This window comes from Hyaena hyaena, unplaced genomic scaffold, assembly GCF_003009895.1.
Source record: "Hyaena hyaena isolate Hyena2069 unplaced genomic scaffold, ASM300989v1 scaffold_42, whole genome shotgun sequence".
NCBI lineage: Eukaryota > Metazoa > Chordata > Mammalia > Carnivora > Hyaenidae > Hyaena > Hyaena hyaena.
In genome coordinates, this window is record NW_024080674.1 from 5,117,546 (window position 1) to 5,145,161 (window position 27,616).

At 55.5% G+C, this 27,616-nt stretch overlaps 1 protein-coding gene across 1 annotated transcript in view; it reads left to right on the forward strand.

The window, feature by feature from the left end:
• Positions 1 to 618: 618 nt before the first annotated feature.
• PREX1 (phosphatidylinositol-3,4,5-trisphosphate dependent Rac exchange factor 1) overlaps positions 619 to 27,616 on the forward strand; it is a 178,137-nt gene continuing 151,139 nt past the window's right edge. The window contains exon 1 of the mRNA XM_039230026.1: positions 619 to 961. Coding sequence (XP_039085957.1) covers positions 749 to 961 — 213 coding nt within the window. The 5' untranslated portion in view covers positions 619 to 748. The remainder of the gene's footprint in view (positions 962 to 27,616) is intronic.

Here is a 27,616-nt window from a genome sequence, read left to right on the forward strand (position 1 = left end):
GCACCCACGGGGCTCAGTGCCCCGGAGGCTGGCACGGCCCGGGCAGGGGCCGCCCTCCTTCCTCGCGGGCCGGCGGGGTCGCCAGGGCCGCCGGGAGCTTCTCCAGCCGGCCGTTCGCTCGGCCCGAGCGGCGGCGGCGGCGGCCGGACCTGCGTGCGTGTGCCTGCGCGCGGTGGGTGTCGCGTGTGGCGGGGGGAGTGGCGTAGCCCGCGGCGGGGGAGGGGGCCACGCGTCCGGGCGCGGAGTTGGCGCGCGGGCGGCGGCTTGCGTGCCGCCTCGGGCCCCGCGCGGCCTCCGCGGCGCCCCTTCCGGAGGACTCCCGCCCGAGCGCCCCGGACGCCCCTGCTCCGCCCGCGCCGAGCTTCCGACGTAGCCGCCGAGCGCCGCGGCGCGGCTCCAAGGGGCCCGGTGCGCGCGCGGAGCGCCTCTGCGGCCCGAGCACGGCGTGGCACTTGGCAGACGCTCCCTTGGCGGTGGGGGCGGTGGCGGCGGCGGCGAGGCCCGCCGTCTGGGAGCCCCGAGGGCCGGCCCCCTCCCGCCCCTCGTCCAGCCTCCGCGCGCTGCCTCCGCCCCCGGCCCGGGCCGCCCGCCCCCAGTCCCGCCCGCCCGCCGCGCCAGGCGCCGGGCCCGCCGCTGAGCCCGGCCCGCCGGCGCGCCCCGTCCGGGATGGGGCGCCTGGACGCCTGAGTCGCCGTTCGGCGCGACCTTCGCGCGGGGGAAGGAGTCGGCGCCGCGCGGCCGCGCTAGAATGGAGGGACCCGGCGGCAGCGATCCCAGCGGCGACGGGGCTGGGGACGGTGCCCACCCGGACCCCCGGGTCCCCGGCGCCGCTGCGCCCAGCTCTGGCCCGTGCGCGGCCGCCCGGGAGTCCGAGCGCCAGCTGCGCCTCCGCCTCTGCGTCCTCAACGAGATCTTGGGCACCGAGCGGGACTACGTGGGCACCTTGCGCTTCTTGCAGTCGGTGAGTGTCGCCTGGGGCGCGCGGGGGACAGCCTCTGCCCCGGCCGCCAGCCCCGCAGTGGAGCGCAGGGGCCTCCCGCGCCGGGCGGTCCCCACAACCTGTGGCCGCGGTCCCTGGGGGGGTCGCGCGAGTCGCCCTAGGGACGCCTGGCGGGGCGCGCGGAGCGGCGGGGAGATGCGGGCTCCCGCGGCGCTGGGCTGTCGCTTCCCTGGCCGGCGGGGGTCCCGGGATCCCGCCTCGGGATCTCCCGCACTCCGTTCCCTCCCTGCACGCTGCCCTTTTGTCTTTTTCTTTCCCCCTCCCGCCTTTCAAATAGTTTTAAAATTAGTTACATCCGCGAGGCAGGGGCTCTGGGACCCAGGCGCCGGGAGCTTTCGCTCCTGCTTTTATTCCCGGGGATTTCTTCGCCGCCTAGTGCACAACCGACCACTCCTCCGGGACGCATCCTAGAGCCCAGCGTCCCTCCGAGTCGGATCCAGCAACCCCGAGCCCGGAAGACGGACGGACATCCCACAAGCCCGCAAAGCTCGGGGTTGGACCCCGTTCCCCAGTGCACGCGCTTGGGGAGAGTGGGTTTCGAACTCACGACTTGGTAGTCCAGGTCCCACCCCTGTTTCTAAGTGGCGAAACCACAGCATCAGACTCTGTAAAATGAACAGCCTTACTGTGTGGCAGGCGCCTACATGTGTCATCAGGAGGTTTAACCTTCCGAGTGGCCCGGGAGGTGGCCTGGGAAGTAGGGACGAGTATTGACCCCATTTTTTAGATGGGAGAGTTTATCTCCAGCGAGGTTGAGTAACTTGCCCGGAGTCACACAGCTGATTAATTGGGGATGCTGGGGTCTAAACTCCTGTGGTGCATTTCCTTTCCTATTCTTCTTTCTTTTCTTTCTTTCTTTTTTCCTATGAGAGGGAGGAAGGGGCCACTTCCCTACTCTCCTAGGAAGTGAGAAAAGTGGCCAGGGGGCGGAGGGGGTGGGCCTGAGGCCAAGCCTCCGTGGAAGTTAGGAGACTCCGAGGGCTTTAATCTCCTTGCCTCCTGCTGGGACCTCATTTACTCCCTTCTCGGCTCTAGGAAGTCTTTTAATCCTGGTTCAGGAAGGGCTGGTGGGGGTTGTGGTCGTTCCTTCTGGGACCCCAGAGCCAGGCTGTGCAGCTCCCCATTTCCAGGGGAAAGAGGGAGACTCTGGCATCCTCTGGGGTCCCCGTCGGCTTGGAGGTGCAGCTAAGGCTGTGTGAGGTCCGAGTTCCATCTTAGGGAGGAGAGGGCCCTTCATTCTCTCTGGGAAAAGAGGGGGGTGTGTTGTGTGTGTGTGTATGTGTGTGTGTGGGGGGGGATTGGGGAGTTGTGGTGCCATTGAAAACCGTTTGGCTAAAGGACCCTTCTAGAAAGGCCTGTGGGAATAAAAGCAGAGTTGATGTTTCTTTCCCATCTCTCCCTCTCTCATAGTTAAAAAAAAAAAAAAAAAAGGAATCTGTTCAGTTTGACTCTGGCAGTTTCTGATATAAAGACGTAGACAACGCTCATATCTCTGAGCTATGTCAAATTCTAGGGAACTCCTCACTTCTCCTTCTGAGCCACTCCCTGCTCCTCAGTCTGGAAGGGAAAGAGGAAAGACAAACCAATTTTTATATTAATGGGTAAGAAAATATACCTCTTCCTCCCACGCCCTTGCCGAGATGCTGTGGTACGTTTCAGAAGAGATACAGATTGGGGTAGGGTTAACTGTGGTTTTAAATTGTCCACTTGTAGAGTCTGAGGTTGCTGGAATAATGGGAATTGATTGGAATCAACTCTTCTTATTATTAAAGAAACAAGAAAAAAAAAAGATTTCCGTACTTCCACATTGTTGAGGTCATCAGTTTTTGTTCTGATTGACCTGTCGGTTCTGAGATGAGCTGGTTCTTGGACCAGTCGTGCTATACCTGCCCTGGCCTCAGTTTCCCCACCTGTAAACCGAGGGGAGGAGATTCCAGGCTTCTTTTCTGCCTTATCCTTTTGGGTGTCCCCAAGCTGTTGCCAGAAACGGACCGATTGTGTAACCTGACCAGCCGTACCTCATTTGTGAGCCACAGGAGGCCTCTCTGGTTTTGCTCCATCAGAAATGTCCCCTAAACAACCCAAGGCCTTTTAGTTTTGAAAACGCAGGGCTTAGCTTCGGGAACTGCTAATTACCAAGGCTTTCCACGCATTCAGGCTGCATGCAGTTCTCTTCTGTCTTCCCACTCGCTCCTCCGCTCCTCCTCCGAGCCTTTATACTTGGTAATAGGGGAAGTGTGCTCGGTAATCCCGCCCCGCATTTAATTCCATGGGGCAGAGGCGGGTCTCCAAGAACTGCCCTGGCCTCCCTGGTCCCTAGGTTCAAGGTCCTGTTGTCAGTAGAAATGAAGCCTTTGTGGTTGACTGAATTGTGGGAGATGCAGAAAGGCCAGCTCTGGTGGATTCCTGACCTCAAGGAGGGGACAGTCTAGTCCATGGTGGCAAAGTGGATGTTTACAGAAATCCAAGTATGGGGCTGGGCTCTGGAGCTAGACTGCTTGGGGTTGAGTCCTGGGGCTGTATAACCTTAGGGCAAGTGGCTTAACCTTTCTGAGCCTCACTTTTCTTATCTGTAAAATAGGAGCTGATAATAGATCTTATCTTACAGGATTTTTAAGAGTATAAGTCATTATAGAAATATATATAAAGCACTTAGAACAGTGCCTGGTAGGTAGTAAGGCATATACATGTTAGTATTATCATTAATTATTTTGTTATATGATCATAAAATAACATAGATGATTAGGATTATAGGATTCCAGCATCCAGTGAGCAGGAGTAGTCAGGGAGGGCTCCCTGGAGGAAGTGAGGTCTGAGTCAGCACTGAAAGGAGGGCAGGGAGCCTGAGCGAATTTCCTTTTGACCCATCTAAACTCCGGAACCAGTGGTTTTCTTTGGTTCCGGTTCTGGGACTCTGTGTTTCCCCCTGAATCTCCCCGTCTTTACGCACCTCCTTCAGGAACTGGATTGCACCCCTTCCCCATCTCCGCAGGGGCCTGATGGCTTTGGTGCCGTGTTTGTGGGTGTTTATTTAAGGGTCATGGAAATGCAAGGGCAGCCCTCTTGGAGAGATGCTGGATCTTTCTAGGGGGACACAGAAGATGTGTGGGAGAAAGTGCCCTGGGTTTTGACTCAGAGCCTTGGATTTCAACACTCAGCAGCCCTGACAGTGTGGGGGTGTGAGTGTCAATAACGATTAACAACAGTTACAGTCGTTAGTGGGTAGGAACTGACCCTGATTCATAATTTGCCGTTCTGGGCGCTTCACGTGTATAAATTCGTTTGATCTTCCCAATACCCCAGTGAGAAAGGGCCGCTGTTACCCTGTTGACACATGAGGAAATCGTGGCAGAGAGAGTCTCAGGGAGCTGGGTCACGCAGACAGCAGTGCTAGAAAGTGACCCCAGGTGGGCTGCCCCGGAGCTCAGGTCCCTAGCCGCCTCGCAGACTGTCTCTGGCTCATTAAGGCCTTGGCCGGTGATTTATCAAGGTGGCAAAAGGGGGATTCGAACCGGGGGCTGTGTGACCCTGACCCTCTGCCCGTGCTTTCTCTGGTTCCCTCCCCTCTGTGGTTCCCGTTCTGGCTCAGCATCTGTTTGTGAAGTGAGTGTTGAGTGTGGGGCTCTGGAGTCAGGCCGCTGGTGTTCACACCGTGGTTTTACCCACATTGACCGTATGTGGCCCTGGGCACGTCACCTGAGGCACCCTGCTCAGTGCCTCAGTTTTCCCATCCGTACAATGGGAACAGTATAGCATCTGTGTCCTAGGGGTGTTGTGAGCTTCAGTGGGACCAGCGTGAGAAGTGTGCCGGGCACAGACTTGGTGCTCAGTAGGCTCTGGTGGCTGTTTGGGGGGATGTACAGCAATAGGGGGCAGAGGAGGTTGTTCAGGGTTCCCGGATTCCCCCCTTAAGAAGGAGAACAGGTGAGCCTTGGGCTTACCGGCTTCTTGGTTAGGTTGGTTTTGGGTCCCTGCCTGCAAGTGCCCAGGCACCCTGTGTGTGTGCGGGCCGGGACGTGGTGGGAAGAGGGGCAGAGTCTGGGTGGATTCGTAGAGAGACCCCCGGGTGAGGGTTGGTCAGCAGGCCCCCCTTGACTGAGGACAGACACCTGTCCCTCCCAGGCACCCAGAGGGTCTACTCCACTGGCTGGGTGATGGGGGCAGTGGGCAGCAAGCTCCCAGAATGCTTTCTGTGGTTCTGCTTTTTTGGGGGGTAGGAGACTAGAGCTTTTCTTCCCTTCGGAGCGCTGCTTACCAAAACAAGAAACTGTGGTTTGTGTTGTCACTGGTTTTTTTTTTAAGGTTCTTCACTCTCCGTCTCACACTAGAGAGAAATGCCGGGGGGTGGGGGTGGGGGGCACATTTTAAATTCTGCAATCACTGGAACAGACTGACCTGCCCAGTGACTTTGGGGATTTTCACGAGGGCGTGTTGCACAAGGCGGGATGCTGAGTGAGACGTGTGTACAACACAGTTCTGCTTTGGGAAAATAAACAGTCACAGTGTACACATGTCTGTTGTCTGTCACATTGCAGGGGCTTAGAGTAAAGGACGCACGGATGTGTATCTTGTGGAGAAAGCACGTAGGGAGATAATAAAGGGAAAAAAGCGCTCAGAACTCTAATTTATAATACCGTTCTCACATAAAACCACGCACATGTGTGTGAACATATATGTTACAAAATTCTGACAGAAAGAATTGCATCCCAGCGTGGCTATTAAGTTAGCGTGACTTAATCTGCTCACACTGATCATAAAATTCCATGTGTGTACACGCCCTGTGTAAAGCATTCTCTGTATATCAACTCAAAAGTGCTAGGTATTTGTTGCGCCTCCCGTTTTTACAAATGAAACCCAAGGCACAGAGAGGCCAAGTCAGTTTTGCAAGGTCACACAGCCTGAGAGGGCTGGGATTCAGACCCAGGTAGTCTGACGGCAGAGCCCTCATTCTTTGCCGTTCTCCTGACCTACCCAAGATGCTGCTGTGTTCATGACCCAGATTAACTGCCTTTGTGAGACCTCTGGTGGCCCAGGCAGGCGAGAATTAAGCCCAGTGGTCCAGACGATCAGAGCTTTTTAGGATGCCAGAGAGCCTGGGCCAGGCCACTTCGTGTTGGGTCACAACATCATTGGGAAATCAGTGAAAATCTTTCAATGACAAAAACCTGAATGTCAGCCAGAGTTGGGTGCGGGCATTTTTTGTGCGGGCGAACCGCGCTCCGTATGGGGAAGTGCACGCATCCAGACCAGATTCCTCCGTGTGCAGGCAGGCAGGTGGAAGCTTCTGCACTGTATTCTGGGCGGTGTGTTCTGGGCCAGGAAAATGCAGCTGTCAGCAGGGCACACGTGGCCCTTGGCCTTCGGAGAAGGATGTCCCCACAAATGCATCTGGTGCATTTGAATGAGGGTGTTCCTCAGAGGAGCCCGTTCTCTGTTATCGGGCGCGTTTATCTGCCACTTAAAAAAGAGGTGGATAGAATTGGTGTCCTTGGCCTTTGGAGGCTTCCGGGCACCCCTTTCCTGGAGGGTGTCCTCCTCAGCCTGCTGAGCAGAAGGCCTCTTGAGCTCTGGCCACTCCCTCAGATCAACACATCCACATCCTCTTTGCTTCTCGGTGGCCCCCCCCCCCCCCCCCCCCCCCCCCCCCCCCCCCCCCCCCCCCCCCCCCCCCCCCCCCCCCCCCCCCCCCCCCCCCCCCCCCCCCCCCCCCCCCCCCCCCCCCCCCCCCCCCCAGCTTTTGCAAGAGATGTCTCTGAAGCAGGTCATGTCTGGATGCAGAAGAACTTAACCTCTCAGATTTTTGCCATTTCTCTTCTGTTTTTCCTCTCCGGCTGGAATCCTGGTAGGTGGCAGGTAACCTGTGTGTCTTGTCCCCACCCCGGGGCACAGGGCGAGGCCAGGGCTGCTTATTGCCCTAGAGGTTTGGGGACATAGAACTTGAGAGTAAGCTGTGGGGAGAGGGCAGGGGCCTGAATCCCCTTGTTCAGCCGGTGAGACCCCAGAGGGACTCCCTGTAGAAGTTGTGGCCGCCAGAGGGAGGTGAGCTCCGGTCAAGGGCGTTGGCCCCGTGGCCGGTCAGGGTTTCATCGGAGAGTTCCGGGAGAAGGCTTGGGTGGCCTTGTGCTTCTCCCAGGATTCGAGTTTTAGCCGGGCTTAAGGGTCGCTCTTAAGGAGGTTCCTCAGGGGGCATTTCAGCCCTGGCCGCGTGTCGCTGGCAAACCCCTCTGTATTTGCACCTTGGAGCCCCTGAAATAGTGGGGTGGGGTCGTTTTCCGTCGTGGTGACTGGCCTGTGAGCTGTAGGGTGCTTCACAGCAGCCCTGGCCTCTGCCCGCTGGGTCCCACGAGCGCCCTTCCCGCAGTTGGGACAGTTAAAAAGTGTCTCCAGATGTTGCCACATGTCCCCCAGGGACTGAAGCCTCCTTTGACCTCCAGTTCTGCTTTCGAACCATTCTGGGGCCTTTACACGCATATGCAAAGGTACACGGGCTCGCCGGGTGTGCGTGCCTGTGTCCGCGCTTGCTGTTTTCCCCCAGCGGTGTGTCTCAGGTTCACGGTTAGGAGCGTGGATTCTAGGGGCGCCGGGGGGGCTCAGTCGGTTAAACCTTCAACTCTTGATTCCAGCCCAGGTCATGATCTCACTGTTTGTGAGTTTGAGCCCCACATCCGGCCCCACACTGACAGTGCTGAGCCTGGTTGGGATTCTCTCTCTCCCTCCCTCTTTGCCTCTTTCTCCCTCTCAAAAAAAATAAATAAGCAAACAAACAAACAAAAAAAAGGAGCATGGATTCTAAATTTTTAAAAAATATTTATTTCTGGGGCACCTGGGTGGCTTAGTCGGTTAAGCGTCCGACTTTCGCTTAGGTCATGATCTCGCGGTTCGTGGGTTCGAGCCCCGCGTCGGGCTCTGTGCTGACTGCCAGCTCAGAGCCTGGAGCCTGTTTCGGTCTGTGACTCCCTCTCTCTCTGACCCTCCCCTGCTCACGCTGCCTCTCTCTCTCTCTCTCCTAGAAAGAAATAAAACATTAAAAAAAAATATTTATTTCTGAGAGAGAGAGAGCGAGAGAGAGCAGGAGAGGGTCAGAGCGAGAGGGAAACACAGAATTTGAAGCAGGCTCCAGGCCTCGACGCAGGGCTCGAACCCACGAACCGCGAGATCATGACCTGAGCTGAAGTCGGACGCTTAACCGCCTGAGCCACCCAGGCGCTCCGAGGAGCATGGATTCTAGATGCCAAACAGCCTGGGTTCGGATCCCAGCTCTGCCCCTCTGCGACCTTGGGCACGTCCATTTGCCTCTCTGAACCCTGGTCTCCATCGTCCATGGGGAGTGCCTGCAGAGCGGGTGCCGAGCCAAGGTCAGGGCTGCCCCACCACCCGCCACGGGCTCTCCTGTTATTGGAAAGGAAAGCCCGAGAAGGAAGGGAAGTCCTCCCGCCTCCCAGCCCTGTTAGATTTTTCAGTTTATTTTTATTTTCCCGGCTCCTTGAGGACCAGAAGGGGATTTGCCTGCTCCTCTTTTGTCCTGCAGTCGGATGCTCAGTCTGTGTTTACCCACCTGGTTCCTGCCCCAGGTGGGACTGACAGGCAGCCCCTGGTCCCCGGGCCAGGGCAGGCGAGGCGATTTCAGGCCGGCGGGACCAGGGCCACCAGAGTCTGGTGGAAGCAGGCGGGGTGGCCGTGAGCCACCAGGATCCCGAGTCTCTTTCCCCCTTGCAGGGGGCTGGTGGGAAGCTTCCGCAAGGAGCGGGGCCAGGGCGGGGGCGGGCTGTGGGCCGTCCGTGCTTTCATGCACTGATTCACATATTCATTCAGTAAGTAGACATTAAATGCTGACTGTGTGCCAGACCCTGGGCTTGGTGCTGGCACGTAGCCAGGACAGGACAGACAAGGTTCCCGCCCTCGTGGAATTTTCAGACAGTACGAAGAGGTCACTTGAAAAGGTGGCGACAGATGTAGTACTATCTGCTGAAGCCCTACTATGTGCCGAGTCCTGTGCTAAGTGCTTTGCATGGGTTATCTCCTTGAGCCTTTGCAACAACCTCTGAGGTAGATGTCGTTATTATACTTGTTTTGCAGATGGAGAAACTAAGGCCCAGAGAGAGTAACTTGCTTAGGTCTACTCAGCTGGTGAGTGGGTGCACCAAGAAGTAAATTCAATGAGGATACGTTGGTGGCAGGGATAGTGGCATCTGCTGGTGTTAGGGTGGCCAAGGAAGGCCTCTCAAGAGGTGGCATTTGAGCCGAGTCCTGGGGCTGAGAAGGAGCCAGCTGTAGTTGAGAGAAGTGTGTTCTAGGTCTAGGGGGCAGCATGTGCAAAAGCCCTGAGGCAGGATGAGGCTTGGCTTTTTTGAGGAACGGCAGGAGGCCAGAGCTGGGGAATTGAAGTTGGTGTGGCCCGGGACTCATGCATGGTGAACACTTTCGGTTTCATCAGGGGGACGAGGAGCCCCTGGAGGGTTTTCAGCTGGGGTGTGGCATGGGCTCACTGATGATCTCAAACAGTCATCCAGGAGGGAAGGGCACACTTTCGCCTTGCCAGGCAGATCAGCAGGCCCTCTGGCCGTGGTGTGAATCATTTCTGTCCCCTGTCTAGGTCTGAGCTGACCACACTCAGAGGAGTTTGGGTCCCTGGTTATGGCCAGGGGGTAAACAGGCTGTGCCGGCTGGCTGCCAGGGAGATGGCTGTTGATGTGGGATGGGTCTCTGCTTCCTGTGAAAGAGGGAGGCACCCCGTTTTCTGTTCAGGAAACTAATTTGCATGATTAAAAACTACCAAACCAGCTTAACAACGCTTTCCTCCGTGGTGGTGTTAGCTCTCACCTCTGCCCTGGGTGGGGTGTGTGTGTGTGTGTGTGTGTGTGTGTGTGTGTGTGTGTGTGTATTTTTCAGACCCACTTTGCAGGTGAGGAAAACTGAGGCACAGAAGGTGAAGTGGCTTGCCCAAGGACACACGGTGGAGAAATAGCCAGGACTATTACGCTTGCCTGCTCCGCCCTCACCCAGGCCTGCCCCATTCTTTCCTCCACACAGAGCCAGAGGGGGCCAGTTGGCACTCAGGCCAGCTCACACCACTGCGCTGCTCAGAGCCCTTCTATGGGTCCTGCCTCCCTCGGAGTAGAAGTGAGTCCTCAGGATGGCCTGGAGGGTCCTGTGAGATCCGTCCCTGTCTCCTCTCTGGTCCCCTCTCCTGTTAGTCTCTCTTCTTTCTCCTGCAGGTTTTATTTTTATTTTTATTTATTTTTTTAGTTTATTTATTTTGAGAGAGTGAGTGGGGGTGGGGGAGAGCAGGGGGCAGAGAGAGAGAGAGTCTCAGAGAGAATCCCAAGCAGGCTCCTCACTGTCAGTGGAGAGACTGAGGCGGGGCTCGAACTCATGAACTGTGAGATCATGACCTGAGCTGAAATCAAGACGCTTAACTGACTGAGCCACCCGAGCGCCCCCACGTACAGTTTTTTATATCGAGATACGATTCACATACCATAAACCTCACCCTTTCAAAGTGTATGACTCAGTGGTTTTGAGCATATTCCGCAAAGTTGCGCAATTATCACCGCTATCTAATTCCAGAATCTTCTTTTGCCACTGTGTGCCCTTTCTCCTGCGTCAGGGCATTCTCACGGCTCCTGTTTGGAATGTTCTTCCCCGGGACCCCTGGGGCTCACTCTGGCTTATTCCCAGAGGAGGTCTTCTGCCCACCACTCCTCCCCCTTTCAGAATTGTACTCCACCCCTACCTGGCCACTGCCTGTCTCCTCTCCCTTCCATGCGGGACTTTTGTCCACCCCTGACACACGAGGTGGTTGACTTACTGTTTATCTGTCTCCCTCACCCAAATGTTGGCTCCGAGAGGACAGGGGTCTGTTCCATTCACTTTGTCTGTGAGACACTGCGAACAATGCCTGGCACGTGGTAGGTGCTCATTAAATATTTTTTGAATGAAAAAATCGGCTTTCCCTCTGTATCTATGTCTGTTTTCTTTTATAATAGGATTGCCTTGACTTATGTAACTGCTAAGTACTTTTGTGCAGACTTTTGGGGACCTGGGACCAAAAGAGTCCCGTGTTCTTCAACGAGACCGAAGGTGGGTGTGGGCCGCATGGTCTGCTGCACTCACTGATAGACCCCCACCGCCCAGCTCCCCGCAGCTTTGGTCAAGGGAGTGGTTGAGGGAGAGGGTTGAATGAGGCTTTAAAAAAAATTTTTTTTTTAATGTTTTTATTTATTTCTGAGAGAGAGAGAGCAGGGGAGAGTCAGAGAGAGAGGGAGACACAGAATCTGAAACAGGCTCCAGACTCCGAGCTGTCAGCACAGAGCCCAACGCAGGGCTCGAACCCACGAACTGTGAGATCATGACCTGAGCCAAAGTCGGATGCTCAACTGACTGAGCCACCCAGATGCCCCCATGAGGCTTTTTAAAAAATGTTTTTTATTTGTTTATTTATTTAGAGAGCCTGCTCATGCAAGCAGGGGAGGGGCAGAGATGGAGGGAGAGAAAGAGAATCCCAAGCAGGCTCCCCACTGTCAGCACAGAGCCTGATGCGGGGCTCAAACTCATGAACTTTCAGATCACAACCTGAGCCGAGAGTGAGTCTGATGCTTAACCGACTGAGCCACCTAGGCGCCCTCCCCCCCCCGCTATTTTCTTAAAGAGTGGCCTTGACTTGATTTAGGAGCGTGGGACCCAGTGTCTGGAGTGGCTACAGACTGGTGTCCTTGGCGTCCTCAGCCCTCACCCCACCAGGATGGCAGAGGAAGCTCTGTGTGGTACCGGCCACCAGCTGATGGCTGGCCAGACTGTAGTCAGGTGGTTTATAAGAGTTACTTCCCCTTGATCACAAAGGTAATACATACAGTGGCCGTGTATGTGTCCAAGCACATTGCCTATGTCCGTTCAGCTATAGGCACTCCTTTATGAAGCCAAACATGGTAAAGTGTTTTGTGTGTATACCTGGCTATACATATCATGTGTTTCTACATATGTACCGGGGTCTAGACACAAAACTCTAGTATGCCGTATTCATGAGTCATTTAATCTATTTTTTAAAAGTTAGTGTTCTGGTAACTTTATTTTTACATGTCAAGAATAGAGTACCCCAGGGGCCTCTGGGTGGCTCAGTTGGTTAAGTGTCTAACTTCAGCTCAGGTCATGATCTCACGGGTCGTGGGTTTGAGCCCCGCGTTGGGCTCTGCGCTGACAGCCAGCTCAGATCCTGGAGGCTGTTTCGGATTCTGTGCCTCCCTCTCTCTCTGACCCTCCCCTGCTCACGCTGCCTCTCCCTCTCTCAGAAATAAATAAAACATAAAAATAGAGTACCCTTATGTACCCCTCATCCAGATTCACCAGTTGTTACCTGTTGACTACAGTTGCTTTTATTTTTTATTTTGAGAGAGAGAGAGGGAGCGAGAGCCTACACACGCGAGCTGGGGAGGGGCAGAGAGGGAGAGAGAATACCGAGCAGGCTCAGCGCAGAGCCTGACGCGGGGCTTGATCTCATGACCATTTATCATGGCCTGAGGCAAAATCAGGAGTCGGACACTTAACCGGCTGAGCCACCCAGATGCCCCTCATTTGCTTTTAATTCTCCTCTTTGCCCCCTCCCCACCCCGTCTCTCCTAGCCACACACAGACACACATGCATGAGCGCACACGTACACGTTATTATTACTGTTGTTGTTGTTATTACTTTGATCCATTTGAGAGCAGTTGCAGGTGTGGTGCCCACAAGTGATTCAGCACATGTGTCCTAAGAACACGGACATTGTCTTACGTGACCACAGTACACTGCACAAAACGAGGAAATTTAACATCAATACTAACTTACACAACCTACAGTCTAAATTCATGTTTCACCTCTTTTCCCCAAAGTGTCCTCTATACCTATAGCCACCAAGACACCTTGGAGGATGGGGGGACGTGTGAGTCTGACGGTGCTTGTCAGAGCCACCACTTCCCAGCTCCATGACCTTGGGAAGCTGACTCCTGGGCTTCAGTCTTTTTAGCTGTAAAATGGGGACATCTCTGTTCCTATCCAATAGGCTTGTTGTTTTCTCCCACATGGTTTATCGAATGCCTGTGGGGCGTCTTGGCCCGTTGTAGTTGCTGGGGGTTCCGCAGCCCAGGGCAGGCAAACGTGGGCACTCAGGGCACTTCCACCGCCGTGGCCACTGAGGAGGAAGGGTTAGTGGGCATGCTGTTGCTTCCCGGGGACACCGGTCATGCACTGGCCATCTTGGCTGTCAACACACTCATTGTAGAACGTTGAGGATACGAGGACCCTTCCGAATTGGCGATGTCACTGTTCCCTTCCCTCCGTGTTCTTTGCTGCTGGTTTAACCTGGGGGCGACCGTACTGCACACACGATGTCTCTCTCTTCTCTGGCCCCTTCTGTGGGGCTCCTCCCAACTTTCCCCTAACCTGCTTCATTCATCAAGGAGCCTTTGATGGCTTCGTAGGGAACATGGGGACCATCCAGGTCGGGTCCCACTGTTTCGTGGCTGTGTCATCGGGGCCATTTGCTTCGCCTGCGTACACCTTGGTGTCCTCTTTCCGGAAATGGTGCGCCTCCTCCGTCAGTGGGAGAGTTCGATGAGTGAACATCAGTAAGGCTCACACAACACTGCCCTGCACACGGTAGGTGCTTCGGGTGGATTAGCTGGAATTCCAGTGATTCTACTAACGTAACGTAAAATATTGTGTGAATACAATCATTATCACTTAAACAGTCATCTTAGATTGCAGGTTTACATGGTTTTCCGTTTTTCTACGCGGCCGACCGCGTACATCATCTCTGTTCAAGCGCCAGTTCTTGTATTGATTCACTGACTGAGGGCTGAAGAGACCTTGGTTTAGACCTTTTGGTTTTTACTTCCCCAAATAAATCCTAGGCCACTAGAATCCTAGAATCAGGTTGGGAGGGCTGGGAGAAAGCAAGGCATCATGTCTCATTTGTCTCATTTCTCAATGAGGCTCAGAGCTGTGCCAAGCCTGGCTCGGCCCAGGCTCCCAAGTGAGATTGTGGCTGAGACAGAATTTGAACACAGGTTTCCTGACTCCTGTCCCGTGATTGTCCTGTGTGCCCACGGGCTTCCTGTGTCTCTGGGAAACGTCACCCTCAGGTCCTTTGACCCTAGTGACCATAAGTGGGTATATGTGTGTGTGTTGGGGTTGGGGGTGGGGGGCTCTTGCTGTGAGCCTGGGTCCTGGGCTAGCTGCTGACGACACAGCTGATTCACACAGACCTAGTTAGTATCGGGGTCCGTGGTCCATGGAAAATCTGTGCACACCACACTCCCACGCCTGCAGGCGGTGCTTGGCGGGAGCTGCAGAGGAGCCCCTCCCTTCAGGTGGGACTTGCAGCCTTTGCTTTGCCACAGACCTCACTCTTCCTGCGTATCCCTCAGATCGAAACCAGACCGTGGTTGCCATGTATCATTACACTTGCCTGGCTGGTTTTATTTTATTTTATTTTATGTTACGTTATGTTCTTTTAAATGTAGAGTTAAGAGGGCAATGGATCGTTTCTTTTAACCTTTGTTTCTATCATATGGAAGACTGAAAGTCAAAGATGGTTATGCGTGTGTGTGTGTTTTAAGATTTATTTATTTATTTTTAAGAGAGAGAGAAAGCACAAGTGGGGGAAGAGCAGAGAGAGAGAGAGAATCCCACGCAGGCCCCACACGATAGTGAGATCATGATCTGAGTGGACCTCCGACACTTAACTGGCCGAGCTGCCCAAGGGCCCCAAATGTGTTTTAAGAAAAGTAGGAGGTGGCAGATTTCTCTCTGGAAGAAAGATGTGTTTAATAAGCAAAAATAAGCAAAAACGCGCTCTTCTGTTAAAAGGATGCACCGTGTCGGCATCGCAGTGGGCGCCTGTCTGGCTCCACTGGCTCGTGGGTGGGGCCCCTTGAGCTCGAGATGCGTGTTCCAGGGGTGGGTGGTCCCTCACCGCTGAGGGGTGAGTGGAGGGGAGAAGGAGGTTCTCCCTTAGGGCGATTCCACGATCCCCAGCTTCGCCCCCGGAGCCTGCGGGGCGAGAGTCCCACGTCCGTCCGTCCCACTTCCTGAATCTTGCTCTGCGCTCACGCTCCTTGGGGAGGTGCTGGGTGCAGACCCCACGTGGGTTCCTGCAAAGCCGTGACAGGGACCCTCAGCTGCCGTCCGCGGCCGCCTCCTGGACCCCCCGGCATCTGTTTGGGTAGAATAACAATAACAATAATAATCGCCCTGCTGTTGCTGACAGAGCAGCAAGTGCCAACTGTCAGCAGTCCCTGGTGCAAGTGACCGGAGGTGCAGCTCAAATGCCTGGGTGGCTCCAGTCCGGGCAGGCCCGTCCGGGGCCTGGATGAATTCTGATCGGCTGCGCTGGGTCGTGTGGCCGGGTCAGCTGCGCTGCCACCTGTGACCCTGGCAGTGAGGGCGCCGCGGTTCTGGGAGGGAGGAAGGGAGGGGGCGGGGCGGGGCGCCTCCCCTCCTCTCTGCCCTCTGCCTTCTCCCATCTTGTCACCCAGGGGACCCTCTGTCACCTGGAGCACCCCAGGCTTTCCGCTCCCTCCCTTCAAAGCCGGGCTCACATCTGCTTCCTTAGGAGGTCTTCCTTGACTGATCCGGCTCTTTCTGTGGGTCGCATATGCACCAGGCGTGGTGGCCAGTGGGCACGTATCAAGCCGTGCGGCCTCCCAGGGGCCTGATGGGGAAGGTTGCCTGGGTTGCCTATTTTATACACGAGGAAACAGAGGTTAAAAGGGTTCAGCAACCTGCCCACAGTCACACAGCATCCTTTTCCCTCAATGCAGACCCTGCTGTGTACATTTTGTCCTCTCTGAGGCCACACAGTCTGGATTCGAATCCAGGCTCTGCTCCTCTAGGTACTGTCTCCCTAGGAAAGTGACTTGACGTCTGTCTCTGGGGGGAGAACATTCCAGGCACAGGGAACAGCAAGTACAAAGGCCCTGAGGCAGGAACATAGTTCCGGAAAGAGGCCAGGGTGGCTGGAGCAGAATGAGCCCGGTGGAGAGTGAAGTCAAGGAGGGAGCAGTGTGAGTGGGGGCTGGTAGCCGGATTGTGCGGGGCCCTGTGAGCCACTGTAAGGAGGCTGCGTTTCACTTTGACTGCGGTGGGGGCCCTGGGAACTTTTGAACGGAGGAGGGACAGAATCTGGCTTAGTTTTCACAGGACCCCTCTGGCCACCAGTGGAGAACGGACTAGAGAGGGCAGGGCGGAAGCAGGGAGAGGAGGCGGCCATGGAAGCTGGGGCCTGGGGTGCTCTGCAGACGGTTAGAAGTTCATGAACTGCCCTCCTTTGTGCTCCTGTGTTATTTATTAGTTGTGTGACCTTGGATCTTGGCTTCATCTGACTGAGCCTCAATTTTCTCATCTGTAAAATGGGGTTAATGATGTTGCCTCTCTTATCAGGCTGTGGGGATGGATTATATGAGGTGATAAGTGTAAAGTGCTTGCGGAATGAATCAGTGAGTGAAGGATGGGGAGTGTGGGACTGCTCCAGTTCTGCCCAAAGTGTCTACCCTTAAGATCAGCCCCAGAGTGGGGGCATCCTATACTCCCCCCACTCTGCTCTCCTCCCCACATGGAGATTTGAGTGAACAGAACCCAGAATGTTCTGGCAACAGTCTCTCCCTCTTTCCTAGTGACAAAGGCATCTTTGTCATGTCTGGGTGTGAAATCCATTTCAGAAATGAGGATAGTGCAAGCTCAGGAGTCAGCTTGTGAGGATGGGGAGGGGCTTGGGAGGAAGGCATTGCAGGGCCCGGTGGACGGACAGCCTGCTTCCTGACCACCCCCTGTCCTCATTTGGGTCCAGAATGCTCTTGACTTGGTATTATTTTGTGGAATGAGAACTATGTGGACATTCCTGCTGAGTGACCGCACCGGCTAACATTGCCTTCGATAGCATTATCACTATCTGTCTCTTGCACACACAAAGCGATAATACCCAGTGCTGGCGTGGCTGCTGGGAAACGGTTCCATATGATGCGGGTGAGAGTGTTGGTGATTGGTGTCTTTTGGGAAAAACAGTCTGACAGTGTCTTTAGATGTTAAAAAACTGGGGCGCCTGGGTGGCTCAGTCAGTTGGGCGTCCAGCTTCGGCTTAGGTCACAATCTCATGGTTTATGAGTTTGAGCCCCGCGTCGGGCTCTGTGCTGACAGCTCAGAGCCTGGAGCCTGCCTTGGATTCTGTGTCTCCTTCTCTCTCCGCCCGTCCCCTGCTCACACTCTGTCTCTCACTCAAAAATAAAATAAAAAAAATATTTAAAGAATCCCCACGAAAACTCTGCAGTACCTTTCAGTCCAGTTCGTTGGGAATCTCCCCTATAGAACCCAGGAAAAAGATATGTAAAGAAATAAGTTACAAAGACATTTGTTTCAGTTTTGTTTATAAATGGCCAAAAAAGCGGGGAGGAAGACGGGAAGCCACGTTAACAGAAAATTCTGGCTAAGATTGTTGTTTATCGATGCGTTGGGCTATCAGGCAGCTGTTTAGAAGAATGAACTTGATCTCTTCTCTTGACGTGAAGGGCTGTACACGCTGTACTGTTAAGCAAGAAAGGTTGTGAGTCAAATGTAGCGTGTGATCCCAATTTTGTAGGAAAAAGATAACAACAATACTCGTTCAGTGGGTGTTCGTGAACGTGGAAAGGGCCCTCACTCTAGGACGCACGGTGGTCTCGGGCTGACAGTGAGGAGGGGTGTGGAGAAGATATTTTATTTATCCTCGTTTTATTTTGTATTGCTTCACCAGTTACATTTAACACATTATTTCTCAAATTAAGATTAACTCGGGGCACCTGGGCGGCTCAGTCGCTTAAGCATCCGACTCTTGATTTCAGCTCCCGTCATGATCTCATGTTCGTGAGACTGAGCCCCGTGTCATGTTCTGCACCTGCTTAAGATTCTCTCTCTGCCCCTCTGCTGCCCTCTCTCTCTCTCTCTCTCTCTCTCTCAAAAAGATAATGACTGGCTTCTCACCCACTATGTGGCAGACCCGTATATAATACTGGGTCATATGCATCTTCTTACGGTGCTTTGAGAATCAGGATCGTGGGGCAGTTGAACGAGATTCTGAAATCAGCCTCCTTAGGTGAGTTAAACCAGATTTGAGGAACAGACAGAGATCTTTCCCTTTATGGAGCTGGCATCCTAGCTGGCCTGGGACCCCTAACTGTTGGCATCTGTAGGGGGCAGAAGCCATGCTAAGCATCCTGCAGGACCTCAGATGGCCCTCACGAGAGCGTCAGTGGTGCCAATGCCACGGTCGGATGGGGGTTAGATCGGCGTCTGGCACCGAGTGGGAGCTCAACGGGTACCAGCTGGTCCGATGCACTGGTGACCTCAGTGTCTCTGTATTGGCCGCCCATCTTACAGACAGGGCGATCGAGGCCACCGAGGGGGGAGCAGCATGGCCTGGGCCTGGGCTCGCAGCTGGCCTGCACGTCCCGGAAGAGGGAAGCCCCTGACCCTGGGGAGACTCTGGAGGCCCAGACCGTGGCGCCCGCTGCCCCCCCGCCTCTCAGCCCGGTGCCAGCGTGTCCTCCTCATCTGCCGTTCCCAGTGCCACTTGGGCCAAGACGTGTTCTCAGCCCCCTCCCCATGTGTCAGCCTTTGTCACATCGTGCTGGCAGCCCTGGAAGGTGCGGTGGGGGGAGGGGGTCTCTTTATTTCAGCTCACGGAAAGCTGTGCTTCATAGCCGTGCGTCTGCAGCCTGGGGCTGCGTCTTTGTCCCTCTCGGAGCCTCGGCTTCTCAGGGCAGGGGCGCGGGGTGGGGAGCGCTAATTCCTGGCCTCCCGCCCTCTCCGGGAGCCGCGGGTGGTGGGTGCGGAACTCCTCTGTCCACAGTAGTTCATTTTCGGAGGACCCGGGGCCCGCGTTACTCCAGGCACCTCCTTTCCCCAGCTCGTGGCAGGGGAGGCTGCAGGAGTCGGGGCCCCGGGGCAAGGGGCTGGGGGCGGCCCTTCCCTCTCTCCCTCCGTCCCTCCTCATCCTTCTGTGGTTGGGCTGACCTCATTCTGTCTCATCAGATGCCCTCCCTTTTCTGATGTTTCTCAGGTTTATATTTCTGGCCCTGACCTCTGCCCTGACCTCCAGGCGCCCGTGTCCAGCTGCCTGGGGGCCTGGTGGGCATCACAGACTCTGTGTTTTCCCCGGCTCCACCCGTCCGGGCCCCATTCCGTCTAGGCAGCGGCCCCTCCGTCCTCCCACCTACTCAGCACATCCATGGAGCCATATCGATTTCGCTCTCCCTCTTACATCCGAGATCAGGAAACCCCACCGGCTCTGCCTTCCCCAACTACCCAGAATCTGGCCACTGCTCCCCTCTCCGCAGCTGCCACCGTGGTACCCACCACCATTGTCTGCTGCTGGGACGGGTGCAGTCACCGCCTCCCTGCTCCGTTCTACCTTTGCCCCCTGACAGGTGGTTCTGCGCACATACCCTGTGTCAGTCGCACTCACTCCTCCTCAGCTCAGAACCCTCCCATGGCCCCCACCTCACTCGGTATAAAAGCCCCGGCCCTGAAGATGGCCTGGATAGGCCTTCAGTGTCCTGTCTTTCACTCCCCACGTTTATCTCTCTGACTTTGTCTCCAAACGTTCCAGCATATTCCAGCCCCAGGGCCTTTGCACTTGCTGTCTGCTGGGTCTAGAGCACTCCATAGGTATCCATGTTGTTACCTCTTTAGGTCTCTGCTCAGATATCTCAGTTGATCAGTGCAGCCTTCCCTGACCTCCTCATCTAAAAATTGCACCTCATCTCAGTGCTCCCTCTTTCCCTTCTCTATTGCATTTATGTTTTACACCCCTTGTATGATTATTGTCTGTTCTCCACTCACTAGAATTTGAACTCCTGGAGGGCAGGGACTTTTCTCTCTCCTGTTCCCAGACCTAAGACAGTACCCAACACCGAGTGGGTCCTCAGCAAATATTTGAGAGTGAAGGAAGGAAGAACATTCATTCATTGTCACTTATCTCCTGAGGCTGTGTTAAGTACCAGGACTTTGATATATAATATATGGATGCCAGGGACAGAGCTAATCCAGACAGTGGTGTGTGTCCTCAGGGAGCTCCAGTCTAGGGGAGAGAATGGACACATAAGTAATGACACTGCAGAGGCTAAGTTTTTTAATGGATATATCAACATGTATCAGTCAGGACTCTGGATTATAAATGACAGAACCCCCAACTCGAAGGGTCTCAAGTAAAAGAAAACAAACACTTTTATGAGTTCACTTAGGAGTAATGGCTTCAGGCATAGCTGGATCCAGGTGCTCCCTGGCTTCCCCTTAAGGCATATACCCATCCATGAACCAAGGATCGCCCATCCAGGGGCCCGGAACTCTGACTGGTCAGACTGGGTCATATGTTTGTCCGTGTAGATGGAGGAGAGGCTCGGCTTCTCCATAACCGCATACACCATGAGCAGGACTCAGGACTTGGCTTTCAGGAGGTCACGTACCCGGGAGCTGCTGACAAGGTGGATTTCCTGTGCATTCTCTGCGGGTTTTGGGGCACATGGCCCTGTTTGCCGCAGGTGTTGGGAGGTGGCATGGGGTGCTGCCGGCTTCCTGGTGGCAGGTGGCCCCTGTCTCTCCCTGCACACCCCCCGTTGCCCCCTTGCCCCACACTCTATAAATACCCTTGGCTCCCCGCCTTTCCGCCGTCCTCCCTTGGTTGTATCACAAAGGGGCTCCAGATGGTGCAGCTCTCGGGGAGTCTGCCACGGAAATCTGTCCGGTTCCTGCCCCCCCTTCACCCACCCCTCCCTTACATGCTGGCTGTGGGCTTCTCAGATCCCGGTTCAGGCCTGAGGGACGAAGGATGCTCAGGGTCCCTGGAAGGGCCTGGGGGTCCTTCTAGCCCCCGGTGCTGGGAAGCTGTGTTTTACGCACGACTGGCTTCATAGACCTCCTTTGGCCTTCTGGTTCCCAGGGACGCCCTGAACCAGACCGGCTTGCTGTTACCCACCCGTCCTGACGTCTCCGATGTTACTATACGCATGAACCACCTGGCGGCCCAAGTGAAGTACAGATTCTGGATTGGGACGTTTGGGGGGGGGGGCCGAGAAGCTGCATTTATAATGAGCTCCGGGCAGATGGGAGGCCCGTGCCGCTGGCCTGGGTACCACACTCTGAGTGGCAGCGGTTTGTAGCGCCTTCTCAGAGAAGCCCTCCTCGGCTCACCCCCTCCCTGAGCCCCGGTCTGGGTCAGATCCCCCTTGGCCAGCTCTCCAGCCTGCCTGTCTTTTATCAGAGCCCCCGTCACAGCGAATGGGTGATTCACACTATGTTGGATACAATTTAAGCTCCAGGGATCTTGTTTTCTGCTGTCTTCATACTGTTAACAAATATCATTTAAGGTCTTACCGTTACCCCAGCCAGGCACTGGGGAAGCAACAGTTGGGGGAAAAAAAGACAAATCTCGGCTGTCAGAGATCTGACATTTGAGTGGGAGGAGATGGACAATAAACAACTAAGAAAAACCCTGCAAGCGACAAGCCCAGTGAATACAGCAGTACAGGGGTATGAATTGGAGTGTGGGGGCTGTTTTGGACTCGATGATCAGGGCGGGCCTGTCTGATGAGGAAGGCGACTTGAGATAGAGCCTGCATGTTGAGAAGTCACCCACGAGAAGAAAGGTAGGAGGTGCCGTGTTCCAGGCAGCAGGAATGGCCTGTGCAAAGGCCCTGAGGCAGGGATGAGTTGGGCCAGTTTCAGGATGAGCCAGGAGGCCAGCGTGGCTGGGATGGGGTGAGTGAAGGGAGAGTGAGTGGGAGAGGAGATCTGAGGGGCATGGTGGGAGCCGCATCACACAGGGCCAAGGTGAGGGGCTGACCTTCTGTTGTAAGAGCAGTGGAGGGGTTCAAGGCCAGAATCCGTAGTGAGTGACTTACCTTTAATTTTTTTAAGTTTATTTATTTTTGAGAGAGACACAGAGAGTGAGAGAGAGAGAGGAAGGAGGGGAGGGGCAGAGAGAGAATCCCAAGCAGGCTCTGAGCTGTCAGCACAGAGCCTGATGTGGGAACTGTGAGATCATGACCTGAGCTGAAATCAAGAGTCGGACATGGGGCGCCTGGGTGGCTCATCCGAGTGAGCATCTGACTCCAGCTCAGGTCATGATCTCACGGTTCCTGAGTTTGAGCCCCACGTCAGGCTCACTGCTGCCGCACGGAACCTGCTTTGGATCCTCTGTCCCCCTTTCTCTCTGCCCCTCCCCTGCTTGCGTGCTCTCTTAAAAAGAAATAAATGTTTAAAAAAATGAGTAGGACGCTTAACGGACTGGGCCACCCAGGCGCCCTGCGACTTATCTTTTAGAAGAGTCCCCTCTGAGGGCCCTCGTGTGGCTCAGTTCATTGAGTGTCAGACTCTTGATTTCAGCTCAGGTCATGATCCCAGGGTTGTGGGATTGAGCCCCGTGTGGGGCTCAGTGCTGAGCTTGGAGACTGCTTGAGGCACTCTCTCTCTCTCTCTCAAATAAGAAAAAAAAGGGGAGTCGCTCTGACTGCTGTGGGAAAGTAGTCCTGGGTGGGAGAGGGAGAGAGGAGTGGCAGGTTCAGTAAAAAGCCAGTTTCTATAGGGCTGAACCATGACCTTGGCTCTCACTTACTCGAGGGCCACATTGCAGTGGCTCCACTAGAGGATGGGCTTTAGGACCCTGCTGGGTGCTGCTTCGTGGCAGGTCTGGGTTTGCTTCAAAGGAAGTGGCTGATGCTGGGGGTGCAGGTAGGGGGGAGCGGGGGTCCCCTTCTCAGAGGGAGAACCCCAGGGGCTGGGCCTGACCTTCGATATCACCTCCCCTACAGGTGCACAGAGCTGCTGAAGGGGGGCGGGGTGCCTTTCCCTGCCCCCACGGTCCCCAGGAAAGACTGCACTGCTCTTGATTCTAGTAAACACTTAACAGCGTGACTGCTGCCACCACCGGGGCTCCTAGCAGCTGATGCTTCTGGAGACTGTCCTTGAGCGAGCAAGACTGTGTCCCAGCCCTTCAGCTGGGGGCCTCGCGGATGCTCCGTAATGCAGGGCACCTCATTAGTCCTTTGTGCAGTTGAGAGAACTGAGCCCAGAGAAGTCCAGGGAGCTGCCCAGGGACCACCCAGTTAGTAAGTGGCGGACGTGGAAGGACTTGGGAGTCCCCTGCGGGGCGCCTGGGCGGCTCAGTCGATTAAATGTCCAACTCTTGGTCTCGGCTCAGGTCGTGATCTCCTGGTTTGTGAGTTCGAGCCCTGTGTTGGGCTCTGCACTGACAGTGTGGAGCCTGCTTTGGATTCTCCCCCCGCCCCCCACCCCTTCTCTGCTCATGCTGTCTCTCTCTCTCTCTCTCAAAATAAATAAACCTAAGGAAAAAAAAAAAAGAAATCCTGTAACCAGTTGCATCCCAGCAGTTTGGCTGCGGGTTGCGCATGTTGAAGGCGTGGATCTCGTCAAGGTGAACATTCAAAGCGCCCCCTGGTTCCCAGGGCCCTCATTTGGTGCCAGGAGCCTTAGAAGATGCAGAGAGCCAGCCGCTTCTGCCATCAAGGGCCTGGGCTCTTGGTGGTGACCTTGGTGCTGACCCTGCGCACATTCTCCGGCCTCCGTTGCCTCGGCTGTGCAGTGGGGGAGGGGCGTGCTGAGGGGCTTGCCCAGGGGCCTGGCACGAAAGGGCTCAGTGGTTGTTACCTGCTGTTACTGTCAGTCTTGTCTGTATTCTTACTGACGGGCGGGGGGTAGACACGCCGGCCAACTGCCCGGGTTTGTCTGGGACTGCCCTGGTCGCAGAACGAGAAGGCCCTGAGTCCTCAGTAACTGGGGCAGGTGGTCCCCCTCCTTGATAAGGTGCTTCTGAGTCAGTCTAAGACCCTGGTGTCAGCAAGCTGGGATTTGAATTCAGCTCCGCCACTTGCCACTATGTGACTTTGAGCAGGTCACTCAGCCTCTCTGTGCCTCAGTTTCCCTACCTGCTCCTCGGGGAGAGACGTGTAGTGCCTGCCTCAGAGGGTTTTTGTGAGATTTCAGTGAGATCGTGATCGTAAAGGGTTCGGCGCAGTAGCTGTGCGGAGATTGTCCGGGGTCCCCAGTGGTCTGGGAAGAAACTGAGATGTTTTGAAAGCTGGACCTCGGGCCTTGCGGGGCCTCCCCTCCCCCACGGCTGGCTTCTGAGTCCAGCCGGCTCCGTCCTCCACCACATCAAAGCTCTTCCAGGCCCCGGGTGCAGAAGCAGATTAGAGCAAGATCCTGGATCTTGCTCTGGATGCGGGGTGGCCGCAGCTGGGGGACCTTCGCTCCTCCCACACGACCCAGGGCGCTGGCGGACACTCTCGGGTTTCGACCTAGCCGGCCCCTCACTGGGCCTCTTGAGGGTGGACGGAAAGCCCACCCACCAGTGGGACCCCAACAGACTGGTCAGCCTCTCTAAATGGGGCCTTGAGGGCCTCCCCAGGGGGTCCCTGAGAGGACCCTCCAGCTCGGCTGTATTAACAAAATGCACGGAAGACAAAACCAGGTCCCTAGATGATAGTGCTTGAAATATTTTACTCTGAATCAGCTCATGTTTCAAACACACAGAGGGTTTTATGGAGCTTTTGCTCTGTTCTTATGATGCTACAGACGGCGTGCTCAGGTGGCCCGGCTGCAGAAGGGCATTTCCAGTTCCTTCTGCTGTCAGTCATGTCTTCGTGTCCTCCTGGGGGGGGGGGGGGGGGGGGACAGCTCGCCGGCGGTTCTGAGAGGTCTCTGTGCAGAGAGCCCCCGCCCCCCAGCCCAGCGTGCTAGGGGTAGGTGCTGAGCGTCGAATGGGAGAAAATATGTGGGCACTGAAGAAGTAGTTGCTGCTGTTTCTTTTAAATTGAAATGAAAATTTTATGTGTTTCTGTTTCCAGATTTAAGTCAGGGTCTTGCACGGATCTGAAAAGATTTCAGCTCATTCCCAGTAGGAGGAACAGATACATAGCTCTCTACAATCTAATTTAGCCAGATGATAACCACTGTAGTGGGTGGATTTTATTGAGCACTTGCTATGTGCCCTTTAGGCCTGTGCCAGCCTCTGGCTGTGCTCCAGGGGCCTGCAGTGTGGACACAGGGGCTTGGGCCCGCCCCAGACCTGCTCTATCTGAGCCTGCTTTTTCAGAATCACCCTGGGAGGTAGGGCTCCTTCTTAAGAAAGAGGAAAGTGAGGCACGGAGAGGTTAGTGCACGGAGAGGTGCAGTTAGTAGAATTTATAAGAGAGTCTGTTGAGAGGCAGCCAGGACTCAAAGCCAGGTCACCCGGCCCCAGAGCCCTGCTCTTGACCATCATGTTGTATCAATCAGTGATTTGCCAGCTGGGAACATGGAAGGGGAGCGGGCGATTCTGACGGGGGTGGGGTCGGCCTCTGTGGTACCCTGGTTGAGTCGGGCCTTCAGAAGGGAGGAAGGCTCGGCCAGCAGAGGAGCAGGCCTGCTCAGTCCCAGGCGCTGCCCCGCTCTCCATCCCTGCCCAGCACCCGGCGGGAGGCCCTCGCTCTCTGCTCCAGCTTCGGGAGCTGCTCGGGAGGCCGAGGGGGGCAGGGAGGCCTCGGCCGGAGGCCCAGAAGCTGGTCAGTAGCACCTGCTTACGGAAACAGAGGACGGGCTTGCCCTGGAATTAGATATAATTCACGAAGAATAGGAACAATTTCTCATTAATTAATCAAGTTCTAATTTTTACCGAGGAGGAAAGGAGGTTTGTGTGCGATTGGGTGCTCAGGGAAGGCCTCGGTCCAGGAGCCAAGCCATGGATAACGGGCCGGAGCCTGTGTATGACAGTTTGGGGTGAGGGCTCCAGGAGCAGGGGAGGAAAGGGCCGGGAAGCCTGGAGATGGGAGAGAACTTGGTGAGTTTGAAGAGGTGCTGGCGTGGAGGGCAGCAAGGCCAGGAGGTGAGGAGGGAAATGGGGACATGGTGCAAGTACAGGTAAGGGGCCGAGAGCTACTCCTAGTTCAGGGGCAGTCACGGAGGGCCCAACGCAGGGCAGGAGAGTGTTCTGGTTTGTGTGTGTGTGGTTTTTTTTTTTTTTAACTTATGCTTTTTATTTATTTCTGAGAGAGAGAGACTGTGAGCAGGGGAGGGTCAGAGAGAGAGGGAGACACAGAATCTGAAACAGGCTCCAGGCTCTGAGCTGGCAGCACAGAGCCTGACGCGGGGCTCGAACCCACGAACCGTGAGATCATGACCTGAGCCAAAGTCGGATGCTTAATTGTCTGAGCCCCCAAGCGCCCCTGATTTATGTTTTAAAAGGGGTTGCTCAGAGGTGCCTGGGTGGCTTAGTCAGGTAAGAGTCCGACTTTCGCTTAGGTCATGATCTCGCAGTTCGTGGGTTCGAGCCCCGCGTCGGGCTCTGTGCTGACTGCTGGCTCAGAGCCTGGAGCCTGTTTCAGAGTCTGTGACTCTCTCTCTCTCTGACCCTCCCCTGCTCACGCTGTCTCTCTCTCTCTCTCCTAGAAATAAATAAAAAACATTAAAAAAAAAATTTAAAAGGGGTTGCTCAGGTCAGAGTGTGGAGGCTGGGTTGTAGGAGCAGCAAGACTGTTCAGGTGGCAGTGGGGGGCAGATGGTGGTGGCTTGGGTCTCGAGGTGGCACAGAGAGAAGGATGGTGAGAGAGCTGGCTCAGACTTGAATTAGTAGAGGCAAGAGTGTGGGTCACGTGGCTCTTCAGTGGATGGGAAATTCGGCCTTGACTGGTCTGACCTGGAAGGCTTCCTGGAGGAGGTGGAGACTTTCAGGACAGGAGGGAGGGGCTTGGGTATTCTGGAGGTAGGGATGCAGTGAGTGAGGGCAAAAGTGAGTTCATGCGAAGGGCAGGAGGTTGGCTTATGTAACCTCTTTCCAACCCTTGAAGGTCACTGAATGAGCTCGGTTTTCCCTGGGGTTTAGACATGAGAGAGGAGGTTAAGGGTCAGAGGTTGGGGCCACCACGTGGAGTGGGGGGCAAGCGGGCAGCTCAGGGAAAGTCAGAATATCCAGGGCTCCTAGCGCTGGCCCTGGCTGGACCGAGGCCGTGACCCTCCTCGGGCCTCAGTTTCCTCAGGCATCAAGTGGGGTCACAGCGAGGCGCAAAGGGAGCGTGCCAGCGGCCTGGCGCGCTGGAACAGAGGGTGCCATGCCAGGGCCCGGTGCCCCTGTGCCAGGGCCAAGAGCAGCTTGGTTTGCAAAGCAGCACTTTCTGGGTGAGAACAGAGCTGTTTGAGGAAGGCGGCAAGGAGGGGCGCGGGGGGCTCTTTCTCTTTTCTCTCTGGGGAGATCATTGAGGAGCGGGCTCACGGGGGGCAGTGAACAGAGACAGCGCTGTGGGCCTCCCTTTTGGGGGGTGGGGTGGGGAGCGGGAGCTAGGTCAGCTGTATGGGCCACTTAATACCCATGAACTTGCAATTAAATGCGGAAGTGGGAGACAAGGGGGTGGTAAAAGGGGATATTGTTCCCAGCTCCGGCTGGAGCCCCGGGGAAATGGCCAGCTTCCAACATGAATGCGCTGCAGTGTCTTGGGGGCCCTGGGGGGGGCGGGGGGCCGTCATTTGGCCCTTTGTCCTGCTCTGCTGGACCCAGCCACAAAGGCCAGTTTGATTCCCATTCGGCCTCTTTGTGGGGGGGGGGGCAGAGGGGGAGGGCTGGG